The sequence below is a fragment of the Dufourea novaeangliae genome, unplaced genomic scaffold (genome assembly GCF_001272555.1).
Source record: "Dufourea novaeangliae isolate 0120121106 unplaced genomic scaffold, ASM127255v1 scaffold8, whole genome shotgun sequence".
NCBI lineage: Eukaryota > Metazoa > Arthropoda > Insecta > Hymenoptera > Halictidae > Dufourea > Dufourea novaeangliae.
In genome coordinates, this window is record NW_015373923.1 from 2,283,862 (window position 1) to 2,309,372 (window position 25,511).

The following is a 25,511-nucleotide window of genomic DNA, read 5'->3' on the forward strand; positions in this document are numbered from 1 at the left end:
GAGAGATCTAGACGCCACATTACGGTGTCAACGACTTCTTTCTGAACCACAAACCGCTGTTTGTCCAGGATGAATGGGGACGCCACGGGTGGGCACCCCGTCGGATGGAACCGCGCGTACAACCGCCGGAAACGTGTCAATTTCGTCGAAATGGTTCGAGGTTGCTTGAATAAATATATCGAATTTTTCGAAGGAAATTTGAATTCTTTTTTTTATTAAGATTTGCAGGTTAAAAGATTCTGTAAAAGTATTTGTCCATTCGATTGAAAGGTACATGTCCATCATGTCAAAAAAATTAGTTCATTCGAAAAGCTAGATATTGTCTTAATAAAACGAAACAAATGTAGGTAAATATATTTTATTGTAACATTTGCAGTCCAATGGAAAATTCGTCAACACCGTTTAAGACCTTAAGAACTAGACCCCTCTAACAAAGCATCCAATATGGCGGTCGTCAATAAACGTCAAAGTCACTCACACGTCCGTGAAACGTTCCTTTCCAGGAAGCTTCTTCGACGGTTCCCGCACGTCGACTCTTACCAGTTGTTGTTACTGTTTTTAACCGTCGCCAAGTGTCCCCTGGCCCGCGGAAGTGACAAGGAACACAGGAACAGAAGGGTTTTCCACGATCGCACATGGGTGGTGATGGCGGCGCTGTACGGCAAGGATCGTCCCACGTCAATCAAAGACAGAGGACGGTTTCTACAAAGGAAACGAGGTCCACGTTCTCCCGTCCGAGACCCCAGACGGATTTCAACGAGGCAAAGGGATGCGCCGAGAAATCTGGCGGACACTCATTATTTTAGGGAGGCAAGGTCTTGTTTTCCCAAAAGTCCTTGGCTGTCTGAGAAAACAAGCTGTTCTTTGTCCACTTCGCCATACGATCGGGTCCTCTCCGCGGCTCGGGAAATCCTGAAAAAATAGTGTACCACAAGAAATATGCATCCTTGAGCCCGAGAGTAGAAAAAACTATCGAGTCATATACCTATTTTCGTCGGTTATTGGTCCACTTTTTATTTTTATCTCGTCACGATTGTAATATATTCATAGATTTTTCTAATATGTATCGGTAGGTTCGAAAAGACAAATAAAATCACAGTGAGCAAAACAAATCTTTATACAGTCCCAAATAGCATCTGACGCCTTGAAGGTGGCTTAAAGGCGTCTTAGACCTAAAATAGGCGTCTTTAAGGCGTCATGTGCTACATATCTGGGAGTGAAATAGTATATTGTTGGCAGTGAAATTATTATTGTTAATAAGCTGTATGGTTTTGTTGATGCGTTATTAAAGACAGAGTGAACAACAACAGGTATACATTTTAGCGATGTCTAAATAAACGGTGGATTTAGTGCGTGTAATTTTCCATGAAATTTTAACCAAGTGGGCCGAGGTTTGTTTCATTTTCCGTTGAATCTTGTAGATGCCTTAATTGGGCAAACAGATTTCTGTTTGAGTGTTGTCTTTGTAAATTCAACCACGAAACTCGATATTTCCATAAACATCCGCAGTCTATAGACTAATGCCTCCGCCCCTTCCTTTCTTTTTTGTAGATTATGTATAACCTGAAATTTTGTCCATTGCGCAGGAGTTCTCCTATTCTTAATACAGGAAATACGTTTCTAATTTTCTGAACTTCTTGAACGCGTGAAGAACGAGATTCGATTCATTGGTTAGTATTAAAACATGTAGAAAATACAAAGTGAACGCGTGAACAGTACGAAAATCGAGAAATTTATGGACAATCGTAGTATATCGTTTTTCGCATATGTACGTAAAAAAAAAAAAAAGCTCTCGTCTACCGATCGTGTGATTGACATAAACCTCGGCTGCATCTAAAACAGCATTAAATGAATCGACAGTCATTTCCGGGACTCATTTATTACCCGCGGAGCTACTTGTACCTGCATAATAACAACATAGCGTTTCGATTGCTTGGGCCTCGCGTGAATGGAAAACCTTATTAACGCTCGTGTTCGAACGAGTTCGGCGTTTAGACGCCCGTCGGAAAAATCGATTTATGGCTCTCGCATGTTTATGAACGCCTCCGCCGTACGAAGAATGATAGGAGAGAGGGTACTTAACAACAGAAGTTGGATAAAGTTTCACGACGATGTATATACCATCGCCACACGTGAATCCTATACATGTACGGGAACGGGTCAGGAATGAAGGATTTCTACCTTTATTCGAGATCGACAAGATAAAAGCGAGAGAAGTGGAGATTCAATCGGGTACGAATTTTTCGCACAATATTTTGCCGTACGTTCATTAACAGTCGTTAAGCTGAATACTTTATTAATATTGCGAGCCGGTTCCGCTACTTTACGACCTATTTTAAATTCCTACAATAAAACCGTTCGAATTTGTTTCTTGTCCATCTTTATTTTGACTGTCCAGAGTCACGAAAACTAAGCAGTGAAAGCAAAAGCATTACCATAGGCGAATAGAGTGAACTTAGCGCATCAAAATGATACATAACTTTCTTCTAAACTGAGCGGTGAATTTGAAAATAACAAAATCCGCGATTATTTTTGCACCAACCTAATATTTTCGAGTGTATTTGAAAAATATCCGAACCGAGTCTCTCGACGTGAGTTTTTTGAAAACGAGATTCAGAGACAGCTCTGGGGCCGATCGATTCTCCAAATCGCGGGCAACAACGTATCGACACACACGGGCGGCACGGTACGCCCCGTCGCGATACATACGTGCGTACATACGTCGACGAAATTCCAGCCAGCTGCGCGTGCGGTCACGGTAAAACGAAATATTCATAGAGGAACAATTAAATAGCCGCCAATCCTAGAATTTAACGAGCAACGGGATGAATTTAACGTCCGTCTCGGGATGGATTTGTCGGATTCGGTTGCGCATCCCCGCGCGCGCGCGCGCGCGGCCACACGTTCTCCCCTGGTGCACAGTAGATAGAAGAGAAAGAAGCATCGTCGACGCGCACGGCGACGGGCCAATGGGAAGCCGGGATGGTGGTCGTGGCCGTGCCCAGCGTCCAATGGGACGGTCGGTCTCGTAGCTGTCAGCCGTGCCACGCCCCGGCCAATCGGCGATCAGCTGCGCATGACAGAGTGGCTCGGTCACGGTGCACGCCGGAGCGGCAGTCCCTTCTGGTGCGTGCGTAGGAGAACGTCTCTCTTTCGCCCGGTCGCAAAGCGAGAGGGAGCGTTTCGTTATCTGACGTTTCCGTTGTCGTTGTATCTATCTGACGTTCCACCACGCATTTTCGAACTGGTTCTTTCGCGACGGCCAGTAAGACGCTTCGGTGTGGTACGTTAAAAACCGACAATCCGCGTGTGTGTCGTGTCGTTGTCGGCCGGGACGCCGTTTCTTGAATCCTGCGAGTGATTTTCATACAAGTGCGAGGAATCGCCGTCGACCAATCAAGTGCGTGTACTACGCTTAGCTCTTTTTCGTCCGTTGAAAATGCTCTTCGTGGTGTTGTTTTCTCTACCGAGAGAATGCAGAACGACAGTCGATAAAAGGCCTGTACTGAATAGGGCCACTAACAGCGACAAGGAAAACCGAGGGTGAAGGATCGTCGCGGCACAAGAAGCGAGAGAGAGTGAGAGATAGAAGGACAGAGAAAACGGACTATTTAACACGGCTCCTAATAATAGACGGCGCGCGTTCGTACGCGAGTATACTAAGCGCCTATAAATACACACGTACCACGGGGCCGCGGAAACACGAGCCCGTAGATTTCACGCGCGTTGCAACCTGCCACGAGGAGAGATAGAAAAGAGAGACGCGACCCGCGAACGGTGGGTGGTGTGCCGCGAAGGGAAAAGAGGGAGAATAATCTTGTTGAAGGAGGGCGCACCTGGCGCTCTGAGAGAAACTTGCCATAATCGGATCTAGTCTTAGGAGGCAGTAACGCAAGATAATCGGCCGGCCACGGTGGAACGGATAGAGAGAGAGAGAGAGAGAGAGATACAGCGTATGTGAAAGAATAACGAAAGAACAGAGACGGGAAACGTGTGTGCGCGTGTGTGTGTGTATATATATATGTGTGGTGCGTGTGTAGCAATCGGTCCACCGACCGCCGCCGCTGGTGGTACCAGTCTGAAAGCAGATTAGAGAGAATAACCGCACCCGTAGTGAGATTTTATTATTTCACGGGTATACCCTTTCTTTTCCATCCCGTAACACGAGAAACATTTCATCCCAGCGCGCCGCGTAGTCGTGTCGGTCGACAGTACGAGAGAGCTTGCAGCCAAGGCGCGCGCGCTCTCTGTCTCTCTCTCGCGCTCTGGCCGCCTAAAAATATCTCTCCTTCCTGCATATTCCGGCCGCGGGTTTACCTACGCTGGTCGTGAAAATCTCCTCGCCTCTCGTTGTTCCCGCCGTCTGACGTGCACGTTATATACACAGAGAGAGAGAGAGAGAGAGAGACTGTTTCGTTTCTCATCATCATCGTCGTCGTCGTTCCCCTGCAGTTCTGAATCTAACCAAATCCATCGTGCGTGTCTGATCACGAGTGATAATACGGTTCACCGAAATCCAGCGCGGATATAACCTCAAAAACATTGGACATCGCGTCGAACGACTCGTATCGGCAAATAGGGAGCAGTTACGCGTACGACCGTAAGAGAGGGATGCCTCGCGTGATATCGTGGCCTACGATAGGGTATCGTGGATGACCAAAGAGAGGTATGAGGATCATCATCGCCATTCGGGAGTCTCGAAGTGGCCCGCGAGCAGCAGCATCTAGACACCCGCCGTCGGAACGATTCTCGATTCGACCAGCTCATCCCGTCCGTCGGCCGTGGTGGAACGTGCGGCATCGGGCGAGGATTCCACGCGAGTAGCAGCAGTGATTACGGTTGGAGGAGGATTCGATAGTCCCGTGTTAGGGGACCGTGTTATTATTGTGTGCGTGGAGGGACACACACAGTGCGCGAGGGACGACGAAGTGCAAAGAGGAGAAGTGGTTCACAGTGGAGGGTGGAGGAGGGAACGGTGTGCAAGGGGTCACAGCCGTGGGCCCCGGAGATGACGCGATGATGGCCTACGGGGCAACCACCGGGAACGGAGGCGCGATGGGCCCCACCTCGGGTGGCACGGACGTTTTGGGATCGGCCGGCGATTATAGCCCGCAGGGGACACCGACGCCCCTCACCGGGCACGCAACGGGGCCCGTCGAGGCGGCGAGCGCGTACGGTCCCGGGACCGGGCCCGCCAGTTACAGCCCCCAGGATAGTCCAGCGAGCTCCGCCGGCGGCGGCGGCGGAACCGGGACCAACGGGCAACTGCCCAGCTTCGGATTCACCCAGGAACAGGTCGCCTGTGTTTGCGAGGTAAGCCGGCCCTTTTTGTCTGTGTGACGTTTTTGGTGTTTTGCTTGGAGATTGAGCTTGTGTTTCTGTCGCGGGTAAGAGTGCGAAGGTAGTCGAACATTTTTCAGATACGTATGAAATTTAAGTATGTTATTCAGAATCGAGGAATTTAGTCGGAAATAATTAGTAAAACGGTCCTTACCGGAAAGATTGCTTGCCGGGTACCGATGGATCGTAGGGGATGAGCCGAGGAGGTTATCACTAGACTGGGGATGTTTATGCATTTGTAGAAGAGTTTAACCCTTGCAGTACGGTTTTTTATCAGAGTGTTAAAAACCGTATTTAACTCATCGATTTTGGAATATAATATAAGCTGGGTGTTGTTCATACTGAGTCGTATAAAAAATGCAGGTTTTTTTTATGATCGCGGTCGAAAGTATGTTTGAGAAAGAAGGAAGCAGAGGATTTCAAACAGACCCAGGCACCACTGTCTCTAAGAACATTAATAACGTCCGTACTTCAAGGGTTAAGTATTTTAAATTATGAAATAAAATCTCAGTATCATGCACTTGTATTGATGGTATATCACAGATTTCAATATGGATTTAAAAGTTTATTAGTAAAATATATCATTATTCGTTTTCTGTCTCTTCCATCTGATGGAATTCAAGATGTTCAGCATTGTTACAAATCCGATAAAAACTCGAATTTCTTTCGAATATTTCAAGGGGATTCTTGATCAAAGGTCAGAAAAATAAAGTGTCATTATATATAATAACATTATGATGGGAATTATTATGTATAACTGTGACAAAAGTACAAAAATTGCAACGAATAAAACACGGTCTTAAACAGTTTCAAAACATTAAAATGCTCATGTGAATCCTCATGTGTACCCAAAACAACTGTGTCTCATCAACACCAAAGTAACCAATAGAACTCCGATACGATACGAGTGAAATTACGATAATAATTGTGGTGCTATTCGGCCAAAAATTTGCGACTACCTACGCACACACCCCGAGGCCTGCTGATTGGTTAACCAAGAATCTTGCGCGCGGCGTTGGTTGGCACGATCCGACGGAAGGGCGCAACGCCGCCGGTTCTCCCCGGCGAGACTGGTCCGGGAGGGCCGCCTAGACAATTTTGCAACCCCGTGGTCTCTTCATAGTTTATAACCGCGTACTGTTTCGGTAGCGATGCGATAAAATTACACACATGAACCAAAACCGTCTTTAAACCCGTTTGGCCGCGACGAACGACTGCTTGAGGCGTCGGGACACTTAACGGGACACCCTTAACCCTAATTTATGCACCTCGCGACGGTATGACGAAACACTTGCCCTGGGATCCGTCCATACGTAGTGTGTATGTATCGTGCACAACATTGTACAGTGCCGTCGCGCCAAGATATTCGACTTAAGCGTGTTGTGTCACACCCCCCCTCCCCCCGGCTAATGGAGTTGATTTGCGTTTTTACTGCGACCGTAAATTGTTTTGCGTGCGACGTTTATGCTCTCCTCGCGTCGGAATCGTCCAACCGTGGAACACTCTAGCTGCGGTGGATTTAACCCTTTCCACTAATACAAACAGTCTGAACACTGAATTGTCTACGGATGGTGTACATTGTTGTCGCTGCGTCTGATTTTCGATCGAAAACCGGGGCCCCTTCGGTATAGAGTAAATCCTCGATGAGTGTTCGAAGGCTTCGCGGCGCTGACAAGGAATGCTCCTCAGATGTAACGCTGGTTTTTTTCACGAGGTTTAGCGTAGTGGTAGATCTTGGAATTCTGAAGCTATTTGTCTGTGTCTCCGAACACTCATCGCAGATTTACTGTAATATAACGTTTTTAACTCTGATCTACAATACCGGACAAATGTTTTCGGACAAACACCTGTTTTTGTGGTATTTGAATTAGGGATTCCATTGATGTTACATTGAGTGATCAACATTTGTGACCATATGATATATTGTCCAACTAACCTCGTTAAACAAATTGTTTTTTCTATTGAATATATCGCCTACATCTAGATACTGACATGTGGAGAAACAATGGGCATTGACGCTCCATTTTGATAGTAAACCTAAAAGTTTTATAACATCACCATAACAAAAAGCAGAAACAAAAACGTCTGTGTCCGAATTCATTTATCCCAGTAGTGTATGTAGGTTATGTTCGTCGTATCCTTTGCTTTGGTGGGCATATGGTAGTGATTCTCCAACAGTGAAAGGGTTAAATTAAAACCGTTGAAAAAGCTTCATTGACGATTCTGAATAGTGGAAGAATAATTCTCAGCGAAGGAAATACAGTGGAATTCCGATGATCCTGCTCGGATCTATCGCAATTCTACTGTATTTATCACGTTTGGTAAATCCAGTGGCGGATCCAGAGGGTAGCAATAGGGGCGATCACCCCCTCCCCCAAAAAGTAATAAAATATAAAGACATTATGTTACTTATACTTGTAAAAAAAGATTCAAAAATTGACTTACTCCTCCCCCCCCCAAAAAAAAAGGTTCCTGGATCCGGCAGTGAGTAAATCGTGAGGGAAAATCGCGAAGGAACGTTCGTCGTCAGGCACGCAATTTCCCGAAAGCGGATTACATGCACACCTCAGTGTAGACGTTTTAACTCCTTGCCCACGTCACATGGATGTCCTGCGCTTAATTTACGGGCAACGTTTCGCGTTTTCGATGAACTACCGACGACGGTGGCGTGGCGGTTGCCCCGCCGTCGGCTCGGAATGGAATCGTTTAACGGGTAATTACGCCCGGGCCTCGTAATAAGAAAGGAGGAGGAGACCCTTCGAGAACGGTTCTAAGGAGCGCGTTTACGATCGCGCGCCTCTCAATAATTCAAACGATCATTTAAATGCATACTTACACCCGGCCCCGTTTGACGTTTACAGTTATTAAAACCACCGAACGGTCGATGACGGGTCACTTGTGACCCGTCTGTGTTACATACATTCGACCGAATCACGATCCAGCGAAACCTGAAAAAAATGTCCAAACGATTTGCGGCGGGACACCCACGGTCCCCCGTGACATGTGACACACAGCGCCTCCTTAATTCGCGATTACACCGTGAGACGTGGGCGCTAGTTGTCTTGTATCATCCGGAACACAAAACCGTCGACTTCACACACACGTTCTCTCGGCAAAGAACGTGTGTTATCTCCGTTTCCTTTTTTTCTTCTTCCTTCCGTTCGCCGCCGGGTGCCGCCACCGCCGCCGCTACCTGTTTCGAGAGGTCGAAGACAAATCGATCCCCTCGAGTGTGTTTCCTCCTGGTCACACGACGATGTAATAACGAAACTGGGGAGGGGGGAGAAAGGTCGTCGAACGGAACGGCGGTTTTGGCCGACACATAAGCATAGTCCACGGTTGATTTGTCGTCGGATAATCTAGTGATTCTTCTCGGGATCGCGTTGCTCATTAACCTTTAGACTGCCGGTATTTTTTCCATAAAAAAGGTGATCTTTGTTGGGTAAAAATTGGTGTATGTATATAACATGTGCGCTGCACTGAATCTCGAGTTTTGTCAGTGTCCTAAAAGGGATACTCATGGCAGCCTAAAGGTTAAGGCCTGATATCGCAACATAGATCCAACCTCCCGTCCATTTCTCTCGAAGGGTGGGGGGACTTTATACGCGGCTCGTTTCTCATTATAACCCAGCGATTTCTCGCACCTCGTCCGTGATTAATCGGTCGTCAGGGGACGGTCGCTACGCGCGAAAACTAGACGGGGCACCCGACGCGGCGATGAAGAAATAACAACCGTGGCAGGTGGCGCGCGCGTGCGCGAGTCTCGTAGCTGGGGTATGTGCGATTCCGATTCGATTCGATTCAGAAGGTCGATTCTCTTGAGCACACGTCACTGGTCGTGTATAACGCATACGCTACGGCCAACAGCATGGGACCAGGTCTGATATAATTAAAGAAAAAGAAAAGTATTATTCTACAAAGAGTTAATGAAGGTAAGGTGTTTAAATTGATGTGAAGCGATTTGATATATATATATATACCATAATTTATTGTAACGGAATAATGAGTTACTGTTCCATCAATCGTGAACTCTGGTCCAGACTTTTGGCCGTTAGTGTACATGTTATAGATAGACAATGAAGTGTTACTCAAGAGAATCGACCTTCTGAACAATCGAATCGGAGTCGAATATTCCTACTCGTAGCTGACTTCACTCTGAATAGCCGGGGTGGTGTTCGTGGTTTTCCGGTAATTTTTTTCTTCTTCTACCCCTTAAGACGAGACTTTTTAGGCAAAGTGTGATCGAGACATGGAATCATTTATTCTGTCGAAGATTCGAAGTAAGGCCATGATTGAATCTTTTCCTTTTTGCTATGCTAACTGAACTATCGATGATGATTTGTCGAAGTTTTTATCGGATTACATGGATTAGGACTCTGTAGCTTGACGGGGTTTCTTTTCTGTAGTAGACAGTGAAAAGGTTAACCGCGAACACCGTGTGTAGACATCTGACAGTCTTAACGATAGACTGTCTGGCCGTGAGAGAGACAGGATGATTATTTGCATTTGTATGACTTATACTATAAGTGATTGGCCTAGTTTTTGACAACTCAACGTTATTCTTTACGGAGATCAAAATTACCAGGCATGGTAGGGAGACGTACTTTGCGATGATTACTTTGATCTTCTCTGACAAAGAAGTAGCAAGCATTAATCATAAATGTCTTGAAACATGGTAGATGTCAAGTTGATGGTTGTTGAACCCTTATAGTACCTTATAAGTCTACTGGGTACCGTGCAAAAATACGCGATTTTTGTATTTCTCGTAAAAATGAATATATTTTCACGCTTTTTCTAATTGTATTATTCCTGTCTAGTATGTTCTCCTATAGAATCTTATTTTATCAAAATAAAGTGTCATTACATCTGTTCAAACTATATTATAAAATGGGAAACCATATTTTTCGGAAAGTCCACAAAGCCGATAGGCTCTAAGGTACCAAAGGGTTAATGTATTTATACTAATAATTGCCACTCTATCCGTGTCTCGATTACACCCAAATTAAAAAAAATCGTCGCTTCGTACACCATGGTCGGTTCTTACCCGGACAGTTTTCCAAAAATCGTATTCCAAACGGTCGACCTCTTTTCTTTTTTTTTGGTCCACGAAAAATCATCCTTCGTCCGGTTGTCACCCCAGTCCTCGCTGTCTAACAAAACGAAGTGGATCTGGCCTCTCTCGATCTATGTATGTACACCGACACGTGCAGACTCGGTTTCCACTAGGGGAAAAAGTGGCGTAGGGTAAGGGCCTCCTACCATGCTGCTACCACTTGGTATTGGGAATTACTGAAATTTATGCCAAATTAACATTCGGTTTAACATTTATTTCCGAACTTGTCATAAATTTAGTAAGTGGTAGGAGACTTTTCTTCTACGCCACTTTTTCCTCTAGTGGAAGCCGAGCTTGCTCGTGGATGTACATAGCCTTTCGTTTTCGCGCGCGATCTAGGGAAACCACCAAGAACGAGATCTAGTCAATCGCGAGCCAAAAAAAAAAAAAAAAAACAAAAAAATAAACAGCAACACAATACAAGATACACTAGAATAAGAGGAGACCGGGATGAGTTCTGCCGACTAACAGTGTGCCCCCCCTGTCTATCGTCTTCAAGGCGATGGTGTCGTCTGTCCAGGTTCTCCAGCAGGCAGGATCCGTGGAGAGGCTAGGCAGGTTTCTATGGTCTTTGCCGGCCTGCACCAGGCTGCACCGGCACGAGAGCGTACTGAAGGCGAAGGCGATCGTTGCGTTTCATCGGGGACATTTCAAGGAGCTGTACAGGATCCTCGAGAGCCACACGTTCAGCCCGCACAATCATACGAAACTGCAGGCGCTCTGGTTGAAGGCCCATTATATCGAGGCCGAGAGACTGAGGGGAAGGCCTCTCGGTGCAGTCGGTTAGTATCAAAAGGACCAGTCAATGTGTGTTTCGCATTGAATTCTATACCATACTTGGAACGATAACAGATTACGGAAAATCCTAGATGAGCTGGGAGAAGGAAGACAGTTGTGGTGTCTCTATCTTTCATTATACTGTCCTGTAGTAATACGCAACTGTACGTCCGTAAGAGATCTGTGTAAGAGTGAAATAAGGATACCTCACACACTTTGTTCTCTGTCTAACAGGCCAGCTCGATTCCCAATACTCATAGTTATCGTTCCAGGGATGGTATAGAGTTCAGTGCGCAGCCCCATCTTTCCATGGATTAGCAAATTGCAAGTGGAAACAACCAATTAGTCGAAAATCGAAAATCGAGATCGATGGCTCGAATATAAATTTTCAGTCAAACGTAACCCTACTAAGCACGTACATAACAAGTATTCAAAGAACATAGCGCCATCTTTCCATTGATTTGACTAGAAGAATCGTTCTCAGTAACGGTCGACATCAGAGTTTCTGTTCCCTGATTTTTCGGCTCACCGGCTTTCCACGATTTCGATTGACACGCCACTGACGCAGAGGTTTAAAAATACGCCCGAAGGTTGTAACAACGATCTAATTCACCGGACGATCGTCAAGGGAACGTGTGTGATCGCGAAAGGAACAAGCGATTTCGCGCGGGAGAGGGGGATGGTCTTATTTCTGTCGCGCGTTGTAAACAGAGCAGAATGCGTTTTGACGAGCCGACGTTCCGATTAAGATCGTTCCATTCACGTTCGCGAGCAGATTCGCCATCGTCACCCCTTAGATCCCTCGCGACCGGTCTGAAACGACCAGTCGGAACCGACACGACGCGAGCATCCGCGGGACTTCCGGCTTAAAAACGAGCCTTTACGCTTCCGGGAATCTGTTTCGACGATCTTGTCCATCTGGACCGAAAATTGATGGGCCACAATGGGTTTCCTGGTCTGTACCTGCGAATCCCGATACCGTAGAATCGCTCCACATCGGTACAGAAAGTGAGGTTATGTTCGGGTAACCCCTTAAGTGCCAGCTAAAATTTAGGAAAACGGTCAAAAGAGTGTTTTTCATTTTATTATATAAATGTTTATGCACTCGTGGCAAGCATAGTTTTAAAAAAGTTACTTTTTGTATATATAATTAGAAACTATATATTTAGTCAAGCTATATTTTCGAGGATGGTCCAATTCACTCGTAATCTTTATTTATACGATTCCCAATAAAAATCGGTTCGGTTCTCCGTGTATCTCTCCTTCCCGTGGAACCGTGAAACAATGCACGGTATATATTTGCCCGTTGGGGATCGCGACGACAGAAATAAAATCGAGTTTCTGTGTTGTTATTGCCGTGCATCGTGCCGCCGTTTCGAAAATACCGCGCGCGGGATGTGATTTAGACGGTACGATGTGTTGTGCGCACGCCTTTACCGTATATCACACGTAATCCATCGTTGACGCGGGTTCCCCCTTGTTATTTAACTGTGGCCCCGTTTCTTCTCGCGAGGGAAGAAGTACTAAATACAGACTCCTCTCGATTATTGTCTATTTGTTATCCCCACTACTGGAGGGAGTACTTAACTCCACTTTTGTTATCGGGGCTCGGTCTTTGGGCAAAAAACGATTTTACAAGGTTCTGAAGCATTTCTCCTTATAAGATTATTGTCCCCGCGGAATCGAGCTCTGGGGGATAAAAGCAGAGGGCAACAAAGAGGTGGGGATAACGTCTGGACAATAATCGTGTAGAACAAGCCGACCGATAATCGAGAGTCGTTGAGTATCGGAAGACTCCTCGGCACTGAACATTAAATATTTCATAAACTAATGGCAGTATTCGAACAAACAAATTTAGAAAAACTGTATTTAAATAGTTTTCAAGTATGTATCTTGAATACAAATTGTGATAAAAAATTAAGTATAACGTAATTGAGGCTTTAATGGGTTAAGTTGTGTCGTGACTAGACTGCGGAAACACACTGTGAATGTCCTTTTCTGACTCCAGTAGTACTATTTTACCCTCAGCTGTATCATTGACCTTGAAATGTTCATATACAGAAAAAAAATCGTTCATTTGTATTTTCTCAACAAGAAACTTTCGATCGCCTTTTTTTCCTTTTGAGTTCCGGGTTAGATATCGATGGTAACATACGGACCAATTAACCATTTCGTCGAATGACCAAAAAAGGTGTGTTGGAATTTCCAGGGAAGTACCGTGTTCGACGCAAGTTTCCCCTGCCCAGAACGATCTGGGACGGCGAGGAGACGTCTTATTGCTTCAAGGAGAAGTCCAGGAGCGTGCTGAGGGATTGGTACGCGAGCAATCCGTATCCGTCGCCCCGTGAGAAACGGGAACTCGCGGAAACCACGGGACTGACCACCACGCAAGTCAGTAACTGGTTCAAGAACAGGCGACAAAGGGATCGTGCAGCCGAGCACAGGTATTTAATATGCGTACATACATACATACATACACTACCAGCCAAAAGTATGGCACCAGGTCTCTAAATTGCAGAAATATAAAAATATTTGATAAACCTAATCTCCTAAAACTGATTGGGAATAATTTTTCTGATATAACTGATTCTGTAACTTTTATTATATCATAACAGAATAATGAGTTACCGTTCCGTCAGTTGTGAGCTCTGATCCCATACTTTTGGCCGTTACTGTATTTCTCTTTTTTGGTTACGTGGCTTTCTTCTTATGCAGAGCGCAGGAACGTGAATTTTCACGTAATTTAGGGATATATCTCACGAAAATCGGAAGTTTCATATAACGAAATATATACCCCGTATTACGTATCTCGGCGAAAAGAAAGGTTAGGGGACCCGATGGTGTCCGCCATTTTTATTCTGCCTATGAATTCTGTCTGAAAGATAAATCAGTTAAGTTCGACAGATGAGAAACAAAGGGACAGAACGTATGATTGTAAATGTTAAATTCACTGAAATTGTTCACGTCGATTTTTAACATACTTCGGTTCGGATAATGAAAAAAGTATTTAAGTGGAATTGCTCTCTGCGTCGCCAATTCCGTGAGCCAAAATGGCGGTGACGTCGGGAATTCAAGTTTGGGAATCAACGATCAAACTAAATCAGCTGTCTGCTCGCGAAAGGAGTTAGACAAGCATGTTATTATATAACGTTTAGCAAAAACCGAAAACGACGACGCGCCAGACGGGGTTGGTCTCTGGTTGTTTTGAAACGGCCGTGGCTCGAAGAACGCCGATGGTGATATAAGCGTCGTTACAATAATATCCTGGTGGCTCTCTCTCTCTCTCTTTTTCCTCTCGAGAGTCTTCAATTTATTTATACGTATACAGGGTGTTCGATGAACAAAAAAACAGATCTATGACCTCGACATGCTTGTAATACTCACCGAGCCAACTGAAATACAGGCTCCTCTCGATTATTGTCCCGAAGTCGGGTCCGCGCCCGGACAATAATCTTTCTTCCATTTCGATACAAAACATTTATAGATCTATAGATCGATGTATATTTTCAGATATGATCCCTCTATACATCGTATTGTCCGTTAGTCATACAACCTTGAACCAATTGTACGTACATATACTTCTAAACCAATTCTTCTGGTTCCATTCAGTATGTCGCGAGGTGACTCATTCACATCGAACGCTCGTAAATGTAGAAAATTGTCGTATTCACATTGAAAGAATTTGATTTTTAAGATCTACACAAAAAATGTCACAAGACATTCGGAAATTGTTAACAGCCCAAAATGATTTATTTATTAAAAATATATTATTTTTATATTTATTTCTTAATTATTTTGTATACTTTTAATTATTTATATTTATTTATTAAACGTATACAAAAATAAAACTATTTATTTTTTCTTTAATTTATTTATTTGATACATGGTATAATTCCCATTAGAATACAAGAGAAAAACAAAATGGAAATTACAAGGCACTATAAACTTTTGTTCTTGAAGGTCCGAATAGAGCCAATAAAAAAATCAAGATTTTTACAGAAAGAATTCGCTTTTTCACAAGTGCGATAAATGAGATCAGAGACAGAAAAGTTTGAGTTGTATCCTTGTAACACATAATAATAATAATAATAATAATAATATGTATTTTTTTTTCTTCGAGGCTGTGTGGCCTTGTTGGGAGTTAATCGACACGCTGCGGCCTCCGGCGAGTTTTGATATATCCGTGGAATTCGTGGAGGGCGCAGGCGTGTGTGTAGGAGGTTTTCGTGTTGTTTGGAAGGTCGTTGCTCTATATCCGATTTTAGAAACGACCGAGCAAACTCGCAGAGACGGCCTCGTAACTGCGTAAACGCAAGGCAGCAGCAGCCGTGCGTCGCGTGATCGTCCTCCTCGAGATCTCGAACCGTCAAACATACACCCATTCGTCATTTAACTCCTCTTGCAATGTTCAATAAACAATACCGCATTCCTTGAATTAAATTGGGCTTGAATCAAGGAGACATATTTTTGTGGATATTCCAACTTATTTTAAGGGGATATTCTACTCTGCAGCCGGTCAAAAAGACGAACGAAAACCACAAAAATCAATAGAAAATTTTCAAATCGCAGTAACTTTTTAACGTTTTTAAGATATAATGAATATACCAGAGAAATGTTCAGCATGAAAATCTCTCATTAAGTCTCGAAAAAATTTAACAAAATCGCACGTCGCAGTGGAATACACCCTTAAGATGCAAAAAAATTCGTCGCAAATGATGTGTTCGATGTTTCAAAAAAATTGTTCAGGGTATAGAAAGCATATTATGTGCTTGGTTGTGGACGATCGGAACGTTAATCGGATATTAATTTTCACTCTATTCCGCGAGCCTGCAATTTTTCGTTCCGAAACGAGACCCGGTCGAGGGCACGGTAACACGAGCCGTCGAGGCTCGCTTAATCGAAGCTTTATTACGCGTTTGAATTCTCGACTGGCCCCGGGACGATTTACGTCCTGTTATAATGTAACCCCCCCCCCCCCTTTTGAAAAAATGTTTTACATCACGACATCGTTGATCTTAAATGCTACACGTTCCTCTTCGTCGCTCGAAATTACAACCATTCGATCGCGACGGCCATCTTGCGTGTTCCGTTTTATACCAATCGGATAAAAAACTATTGTAGATTAAAGTGCTCATGACAGAAATCAGATGCAGACTAGATTGAACGGTTTTACATTAACAAGACATTCTGGTATGTAATCACTACCGTTTATATACCAAAGTACAGGGAGCTCTTGATTATTGTCCCAAACTCTGTCCGTATGAATCTCATGTCATAATGTGATACATATTTCAATAGAAATGATATATTTCAGGCCACTTTTCACCCTACATCGGTAGGTACCTTGAGATAGGATTTAATTCTAAACCTACCACGATCAGTCAAACGACGCCATCAATTAGAAATATTCATTTCCTTAATACTGTTCATTCACCGATAAAATCTGTACCTTTCCTTTATAATTTAATTAATCATATTTTCCAATGTTTCAAATCGAAATCTATACATCCTAAAAGAAAGTATATGTAGCTATTAAAAAAAATCTAATTTTCCCGTGGCAAACATTAATATTATTGTTTCAAATTTGACTTTAGCAGTTACAAAATCTTCTCAACTGTTAATTGACTGTCGCGCTCACCCTGTATAAACTATATAAATGGGAAATCGCCCAAGTCAGGACTTCTTCGAACAATATTTTTCGCCAATTCTAGCGCAAAGGTCGCCCAACAATTGCGATAAATCGCCTAGTTTGGCAGTACTGCTCGAGATCGTCCGAATCTATAACGACTGTCCGAGACTGATCTGGCCCTCTAAATATTTATGGTGTCCACAGACTTTCTATGGACATCATAAATATCCAGAGAACTAGATGTACCGAGAGAAAGAAGGGAACGAGTAGAACCGGGTCGGTCCCTCGATATTTCGGCGCAAGTCCATCGATGCGAGTCGACGACGGTCACTGGACGGACGGGGTCGTTTCGTATTTTTTTTTTTTTTTCGCCAAGCGAGTTTTTCGCGAGGGAGGAAGTGGGAAGCACCACCGTGGCGGCGGAGGAGGCCCCTGTCCGGTACACACAGCCGTGTCACGCCACGGGGAACGTATCGAATTTCTTATGGCTTCTGTGTATTCCCATGAACGGAGACAGGGAAGGTCAGAGAGAAAACAGACGCGTTCGAGAGAGAGAGAGAGGAAAGGGATGGAACCATCACCGACGTGGTGGTAGCTTTCGTGTACGTATATATATATAGTCCTATCCGATGGCTTTGGGGGTATCGTCGTGGATACGCATGGTATCATTCGCGGCATATTAATTACAGGAAATCCCACAAAGCATTCATACCCACCCTCTACGGTGTGCGTTCCTCCCCCGTGGGTATAATTTGCTGGGCGCACAAACACCCCACGTGGGGAATATCGAGCAGAAGCATCGTTCGATCGATCGATCCCAAGAAACTTTTTAGGTCACTTCCCTATTCGAGTGAAATCTTCATCGGCTCTGTTACCGTTTTTTGATCGTGTATCTAGTCTAGAGATTCTATGAAATTCTGTTGAAAATAGAAAGTCATTTCTATATTTTAGATATTTTTACAATTTTTATATGTCTAAGGTCAAAAGTTTGTAAAAAGCGACCTTTTGGGTACCTAAAAGGGTTAACGGATTTCCACCCCCCTCCCGCCCCGCCCCCCCCTCGCAGAATCGTTCATCGCGACTGTAGCCCTTTTATACGTGTCTGGAGAGGAGCGATCTAAAAATTCCAATGGTGGGTCGAACAGACGTGTCCATTCAACACGGCCCAGCAAGCTGACGCAAATTAGAGCTGGATCACGCGTGCAGGGGGCGGTTACCGACACGGGTTGTGGTATCTGAGTGGGGAAGGGGGGCCCCTCTACGGGACTGGGGCGTCTCGTGGGCGTCTCGTGGTCGGGCAAAAAACCAAAGGGACATGCGACGGCGTAGGCTCCCTCGGGAGCTCTTATCGACCGATTATACCGGGGCCCCGTCGTTTAGGCCTGTGATGCACGGGGCGGTGGTGGGTTGTAACACGCGCGCCAACGTGGAACAGACGATTTATTCAAAGGCATCGCGTGATCCGAGACTTTACTGCTACGGGAGGCAATAACCTTGTACAATTCAACCCCCGTTGACTGTATTCGGTCCCGAAGCTATGTTTCGTACGGTTTCCGGGGATGTTTTTGGAACGAACCTCTTAGCTGTGTGAAGAAACAGCAAATTTTTAGGTTATGACGAGTATACTCGTCGTGGTAAAAAAGTAATTACCATTTGTTGGAAATTTTAGATATTTTTGAATATTTTCAGACTACTTGAGTAGACTAGTTCTGTTTTGTATTATTTTTCTAAATCATTTGTTCTTTTAATAAGAAAGTTGTGAATGTTTAAGTTTTCTGAATAATAAAGATAAATTTAAACAGTGAATTATTAATTTTGCAAAGAAGATCCAAGTGTTATTTTCTTATATGTAATGTAATTAAAGTTTGCAGCAGCCGCATATACTCTGTGTGCCGACGAGTATACTCGTCATCGCGTCGTACCAGCATGATAATTTAGACACACATTTTTAAAAAGCTCCCTCTTTCGTCTGAGTTCCACAATAGTCCGAACAAACGAAAATTTCCGTAAGCATCCAGTGCCTAGCCATAAATGTCCTTAGAATTTAGTAACTATGATTCCGTGACCGTGTGCACCCTGTTCCCTCCGAATAAGCACTCGACGATAACGAAACCGATCGAGAAGAATGTACATCATCGGTGGTACGGCGATCCTTTCGTTATCACGAGTAATTGTGGAATGCAACCTTGATGGAGCCTCGACGATAAATTCACTGGAACGAGAATACCGTGCGCGTAGACATTTCGAGGAATTAATGAGTCACACGTGCGCGCGGCACTGAAACTACGAAGCGAGAGAGAGAGAGAGAGAGAGAGAGAGAGAGAGAGAGAGAGAGAGAGAGAGAGAAGAGAGAGGAAAGGAGAAGAAAAAAAACGAATCTGAAACGGAGCAGCAACGGTGCGTGGCGATAAGAATTGCTTACCGTCGGTGTCTTTTGCGACCAAGCGATTCCCGTCTGATTGTTTATGTTTCGCGGTGCCTCCTAGTCTTTGTCAGATAAAAGAAGTTGACTGCCTTGCCTGACTCCCCCCCCCCCCCCCCCCCCCCACCACACGTCATCACACTCGATTTACTCGAAAGCCACGCGTGCGTCTTATAAAAACAGTCTACTCCAACGTTTTTTGACACCTTTTGTTCACGATAAAGAGTGTCCACGGTGGAACTGTGTTTTTCCAAGTTTTATAACCTTGCTATATAACGAGTTATGCTACGTAGTGTAGACGCAGCTTAACGGTGGCCCCGTCCAATCTAATTCACCGAATAGATAATCTGACGGATAGCAATGAAATAAAAGCGAGAACGATGTTTATCGTGCTGGCACCGTCGCCCAGACCCGAAGAGATATGCCCCCAGAGTGGGGATACAATCCCGGATACGTCTCGAACGAGGAACACCCTTTGAGAAGACATTCCACAGGCTACGTTCCGATGCCTCTGCCCCATATCCCCTTGATGTATGTTTACCGTTTAACCGCCGTCACCTTTGGCAACCGACCGCCTGATTTTCCGGGGATCTTAAACCTAAATACAATCCCGAGATCGTGATTAACAACCGATTCTCTATCACCCTCTCCCCCAGATTAATGGGTGATGTCAGAATTTTTATTTAGAATTGTTCGTAATTAAACTCAGTTTGTTTTGAGTCACTGGATGATCGAAGATTAATAATTATACTGCGATTGGTTGTGCGGTTCTAGCATAACGTTCAAGGAAAATTCAATCTCCAAGAAGCCATTACGTTTCCGTTGAACCGTAGACCGAGAATGTCGATTATCTAATAAAGGGTTAATAATGAAACCGTAAGTAACATTGATCCGAGCAATGAATATTAATCGACCGAATAAGAGGGAGGGGGGATATCGCGACGCGTCTTGCAGACGAAATTCCCTAGTGACCCATCGATTATCGTGCGATTTCCAAGAGTCGAGGCCATCTCGGGGGTTGAACTCGACCGTGAGGTTAACGATTTCAGTACGATATACAATCGACGAGAGATTAAATTCTGTAAATTTCTTCTTTTTTTTTTTTTTTTTATCCAATTTTATGATTCTTCATACAGTTCCATAGAATTTTTCTTAAATTTTGTTAAACTTTCTCTACAGTTACTACATTATGTAGTACATACAATACGCATCATTGTCCATCTAAACTTTTCGTTTGCCCTCTAGACTTGCATATAACAGTATGCTTTACCAAAGGGTTCAGACTTTGTTTATAAATAAATATATTATTATTATTAAAAGTCTAGCCATCGAGAAGCTGTCCTCCATTTTCCTTGGCTCCGGCCCAGCCCTCGATTTATCCCTCCGTACGAGGAGACGCGGGGGTGAGTGGGTGCAACAGTAATAGCGGCGACGAGGGTGAGATTGACGGGGTGGGCTCGCGCGTCGTAGTGGGTACATTAGCAATGTTTTGTTGACACTGGCGAACAACGACAGAGCCATTACTGAGGGGCACTCCGAGCCCCCACGAGACACACATACATATACTATGACAGCTTCGATCCATCGAACCGAGGAACCACCCTGGCACGGGGTTGGCCGAGTGGATTGGCCAACCCTGGGAGGGGGAGCTTCTATTTCCCGTTTCTCTAATGTTCTGTGTCATTATTGCGGACGCTGTGGGTTTTATGCACTTATATTGTATAGCGTTTTCTGTCCTAACATTCTGTAATAATAAAAATTTAATGGGAAGTACGGATCTGTTCGCCGCAGGAAATCGATCGTATACTTACGTGTGGCTTTGTATTCGACGTAAGAAGATTTTACCATCCCGTCATTTCGTTTCAAGGAACGCATGTTCGACCATTCAATTATGTATTCGAATACTTGAACACTCCACGACTCGATCATTCAACCATTCGACTATTTAATTATTCGATCACTCGACCACTCGACTATTCAATTATTCGATCACTCAACTACTCGACAACTCAACCATTCGACTGTTCAAATGTTGGACCACTCAACTATTCAATTATTTGACCACTCGACTATTCAATTGTTCGACTACTCGGCTACTCGACTATTCGGCTACTTGTCTACCGGGCTACTCGACAATCCGAACACTCGAACACTCGACTACTAAACCACTCAACGGCCTCTTCCGGCTTTATTTTTGGCGCGGCGTTGCTCTTTAACCCTTCGGGCGCGCGCCCTACGTCGTTTTTGGCTCGACGTAGACAATATCGGTCGTAATAAAGACGCTTCAAAACGACGTTTACAACAGCGGAAGGAGGAGAAAACAGAGATATTGTCGCGACGGCACGTGCGCGCAGGGTGGTTTATTTTCGTCTAGGAACGAGGATGCCACCGGTGCATCGAAATGGGCAATATACTTACGTTCCGTAGGCACTTAATGAAGGTAATAGAAGTACCTATATTTTATGTCCTTGATATTCATGGTGTGTAAGTCAATTTTCGATGAATTTCAGTTAAACATTTTAGGGAGACAACACGTCGTTAATGAAAATCATTGGACTCTAACTCATCATTCTTTTAAAATGCATTCTTCCGTTTAAGAAACACTTGTCGGTTTAATCGGAATCGAATTAGTTAACGATAAGCTGTCGAACTCTTGAAACTCTGGACACAAAGAAATAATATACATTCTTTTCCCAATATTTCAATGTTTAATACATCTTTAAATTTTAAATTTCAATTCATAGTTAGGAATATTGGATTCCAATCGCGAACTACGTTATCGTATCACCGAACAGAGAAACGGTTGCGAATGACATTCCAGGACGGGGACGAAAGTTGCGTCGAACAAAAAGGGGCGTGCGAGATAACGGTGAACGCAGACGGCGCCGGCCAGAAATCTCTTGATCAGCATCTTTTTTCTCTCTGTTATCATCGGAGAGCTATGGCGTGCGCACGTTCGGTTACCGGACACCGATACAGCTACCAGAACGACAAAACGATTTTTCAGCCTCCGACAGCGTAATGTCGTATAAAAAAAAAAGAAAAGAAAGAAAGAAAGAAAAAGAGCAACGACGACAGGGAGAATTGTATTTTCAGAGATGAATTCGCCCTGACAAGAATGGACGTCCATCACCCCTCTCTTTTCGGAAAGGCCCAACCCCATTGTTACGATCCATTAAAGTTTCTTCAGTTTGACAACTTGGACCATTGTTCTGGCACAATGGATAAGTAAGACCTCTCTTGTCATACCGATGCTCAAACAAAGAGACACTTTGGTAACATAATAATTACGGCTCTGACAGATCGCCTAGTTTATTACTCATCTAATGTTTCTACTCCGGTTGCATGTTCGTGATTAAACAGCAAGGATCGTTTGATAAATTATAGAATCTTACACGTTGCCTCGAAGAAAATCGAAAATTAATGTAATGAAATATTCAAAATGTTTCCTCCATTTCTGACCTTGTGCGACCTTGAATATATTTACCTTGACACAGGCTCCTATATGATATAAAAAAAAATATACAGCATTCTGTTTAAAAGATTGAAGGTCACCTTCATTTCTAAACGAATAATGCAAAAAACGGTACTACTTTTTCTTTTTTATTCTTTTTTCCTAATATTTACTATTTGCGAGAATAATCGCTGACTAGTAATAACGCGAATAACAAGACGAAATGTTCGATGGTGGAGGCGCCATGGGGCAGATAGGAGGGGTGGGGGTGGAAAAGCTGTGGCTAGGTAGCGCCACCTTTCTTTGTCACTGTGACTGGGGGCCCCCCCCCTCGGTTTTCAGAGAAGAGTCAATATTGGCGCAGCCACCCCCGTGTATCAGTCCAACCCTTATACCGAAACACCTCGCAACCGTCGGCTGTCCCCATCCGTAACGCCCTCACGTATAAACGCTGACTTCCAGTTCCTTTCCACACCACCCCCCAATCATTTCTGTCCTCCCCCGTATCGCGGGAAATGGCATCCGTTCTAGAGACCCCCTACGAACCAGAGGGGGTGTGTGTAACCTCCCTCGAGTCCCGTCCACTTCAATCCGATGACGTGCCTCCATCCGTTCCACTTGTGCGCGGCGACACTCAATGGGAACGATTTAATTAAGGCCGAATAAATGGACATTTAATACCCTCGGTTAGTTCCTTCTTCTTTTTCGGAGGGTGGGGTTAGGTTTCCCTGCATTTTTTAGCTTCCATTGTGTTTTTATATTTTTTTCATATACACTCTCGACCCTCATATGACACGGTTTCGATATACAGTATATCTTCGATGAGTGTTTGAAGGCTCCTCGGCACTGACAAGATGTCTATAATATATAAAAAAATGATATGTAAAGAAAACTATTACAAGTTCCCAAAGAAATTTTTCTATACTCTCAGAAAGCGTATGAATAAATAGACAACACCTTCATTTATGTTCGACAGTTCGTCGACTGAAAAAAACAGTTCCCAAAAAATGACAAGTTTCCGGAGCTTCACTGTGGCAAGATGCCTTAACGGGTGAAAAGGAATTGTCGTTCGAAAGTGTCAAGGTTGCAAAAAGTTCTAGGAACCCGAAGACACAACAATGATGAATCGGGGTCTCGCCTCTCTGGTCGTAATTACGGTCACAACGCCGGTAGCGTGGGTCGCGTCACCGCGAGCTCTCCTTCGACACGTCGTCGACGCGATCCAGCGATCGATTTCCATCAAAGTCGATGCCGAGAACGCGGGGCCAACGATACACCACCGCGATCGACTTCCATCAAAGTCGAAGACCTCGCCCAGGTTCTCCGTTCGTGCGCTCAGAATTTCCCGCTGCGCAAGGATGAATCACGATGTGCCTCGTAAAGCGCGCCCGCGTTTGTCATTCGACCGGCGGGATCTCTTCGAGGCTCGTAAAAGACCAGGAGGGGACGAGAACTGTGTTGATGCTCGCGAAGACGCTGGTACGAACCCGTTGACGCGCAATGGCCGAGAATATAATTTCGTGAAAGGTACGGGAATTGTTCATTGGCGTATCCAGGTGACCCCCCCCCCCCGAGAGAGAAAAAGTGGCCTTTGCCGCCAGCTTAGAGGGGAAAAAATTGGATTTTACTTCCCCCCCTCCCTCTGGAGGAGAAACATAATAAAGTACAGAGAATTTTCGTTGAGTGTTCGAAGGCTCCTCGGCACTGAGTGGTCAGACGTCATCCCCACCACTGGGCGTTTGACTGGTTCCACGTGACCTCACACCCAACTCTCAGTGCTGAGGAGTTTTGGAGCACTCATCGGTGATTTATTGTATATGAGTACTGTAATATTCGAATGTTCTGCTGTCCGAACCTTCTGCTATCCAAATGCTCCATTATACGAACGTTTCACTATCTGAACGTCCCATTATCCGAACATTCCATTATCCGAACGTTCCATTATCCGAACATTCCATTATCCGAACGTTCCTACCTCCGGAGTGGGCCGTAGAACAATTCAAGCGCATCCTATATTGCCCTCCCCCTCCAACGAGGATTCTCTGTGCATTTTTACACCATTTTTGGTCTACATTCTATCGTCAACAGAAGTTTGCATACATACACGGTTACATAATGATTCTTCCACGCGACATTCTACCGGTGAATGGCGCGAGGCGTCGTCGTTCATTGCCCGAGAGAGCCAGACGAAGCCCCCCTACCCCGTATGGGAGGAAAAAAAAAGCAGGAGAAAGAGATAGAGATTCGGTGACCGGAAGCTGACGACCAGGGGCGAGAGAAGCCGTTCGGCTGCGCAAATAAAGATGCGTTCGGGTCAAGCGGGTAGAGAGGACGACACACAGAGAGGCGACCGACTCGTTGGAAAACGTTCTCTCCGCGGATGCCCGACGTCTCCTCCTCCCCGAAAATAGCTACGAATACTGCCCGCGTACCATTGCCTGGTTTACGGTTACAGCAACGTGTGCACGGTGTCTGGGCAACGCGGTCTCTCTGCGTATACTGAAACCAGAGAACCTCATCTCCTCCCTCGTCACCGTGGTGCGGTGGCAGCGGCGCACCGCACCCGCCCGCTCTTCGCACAGTCTCTACGCGGACACATCCGTGGAACCGTTGCACGAAAAAGGCGACTACTTTCTGTCTGTCTCCTCCTGTCTTGGCTTCCGTGGTCCCCATGGGCGTAGCCAGGTTATCAGTCCTGGGAGGGGGCTGGGTGGAAAAAATATTAACGCATCGACTGCCACAGTGAAAAAGGCTGTACGTAGCCAGACACGCTTTA

At 44.8% G+C, this 25,511-nt stretch overlaps 1 protein-coding gene across 1 annotated transcript in view; it reads left to right on the forward strand.

The window, feature by feature from the left end:
• The first annotated feature begins 5,016 nt into the window (after positions 1 to 5,016).
• Positions 5,017 to 25,511, forward strand: part of LOC107194844 (homeobox protein SIX2-like) — a 37,269-nt gene continuing 16,774 nt past the window's right edge. Inside the window, exons 1-3 of the mRNA XM_015584550.1 lie at positions 5,017 to 5,313; positions 10,974 to 11,235; positions 13,440 to 13,674. Coding sequence (XP_015440036.1) covers positions 5,017 to 5,313; positions 10,974 to 11,235; positions 13,440 to 13,674 — 794 coding nt within the window. The remainder of the gene's footprint in view (positions 5,314 to 10,973; positions 11,236 to 13,439; positions 13,675 to 25,511) is intronic.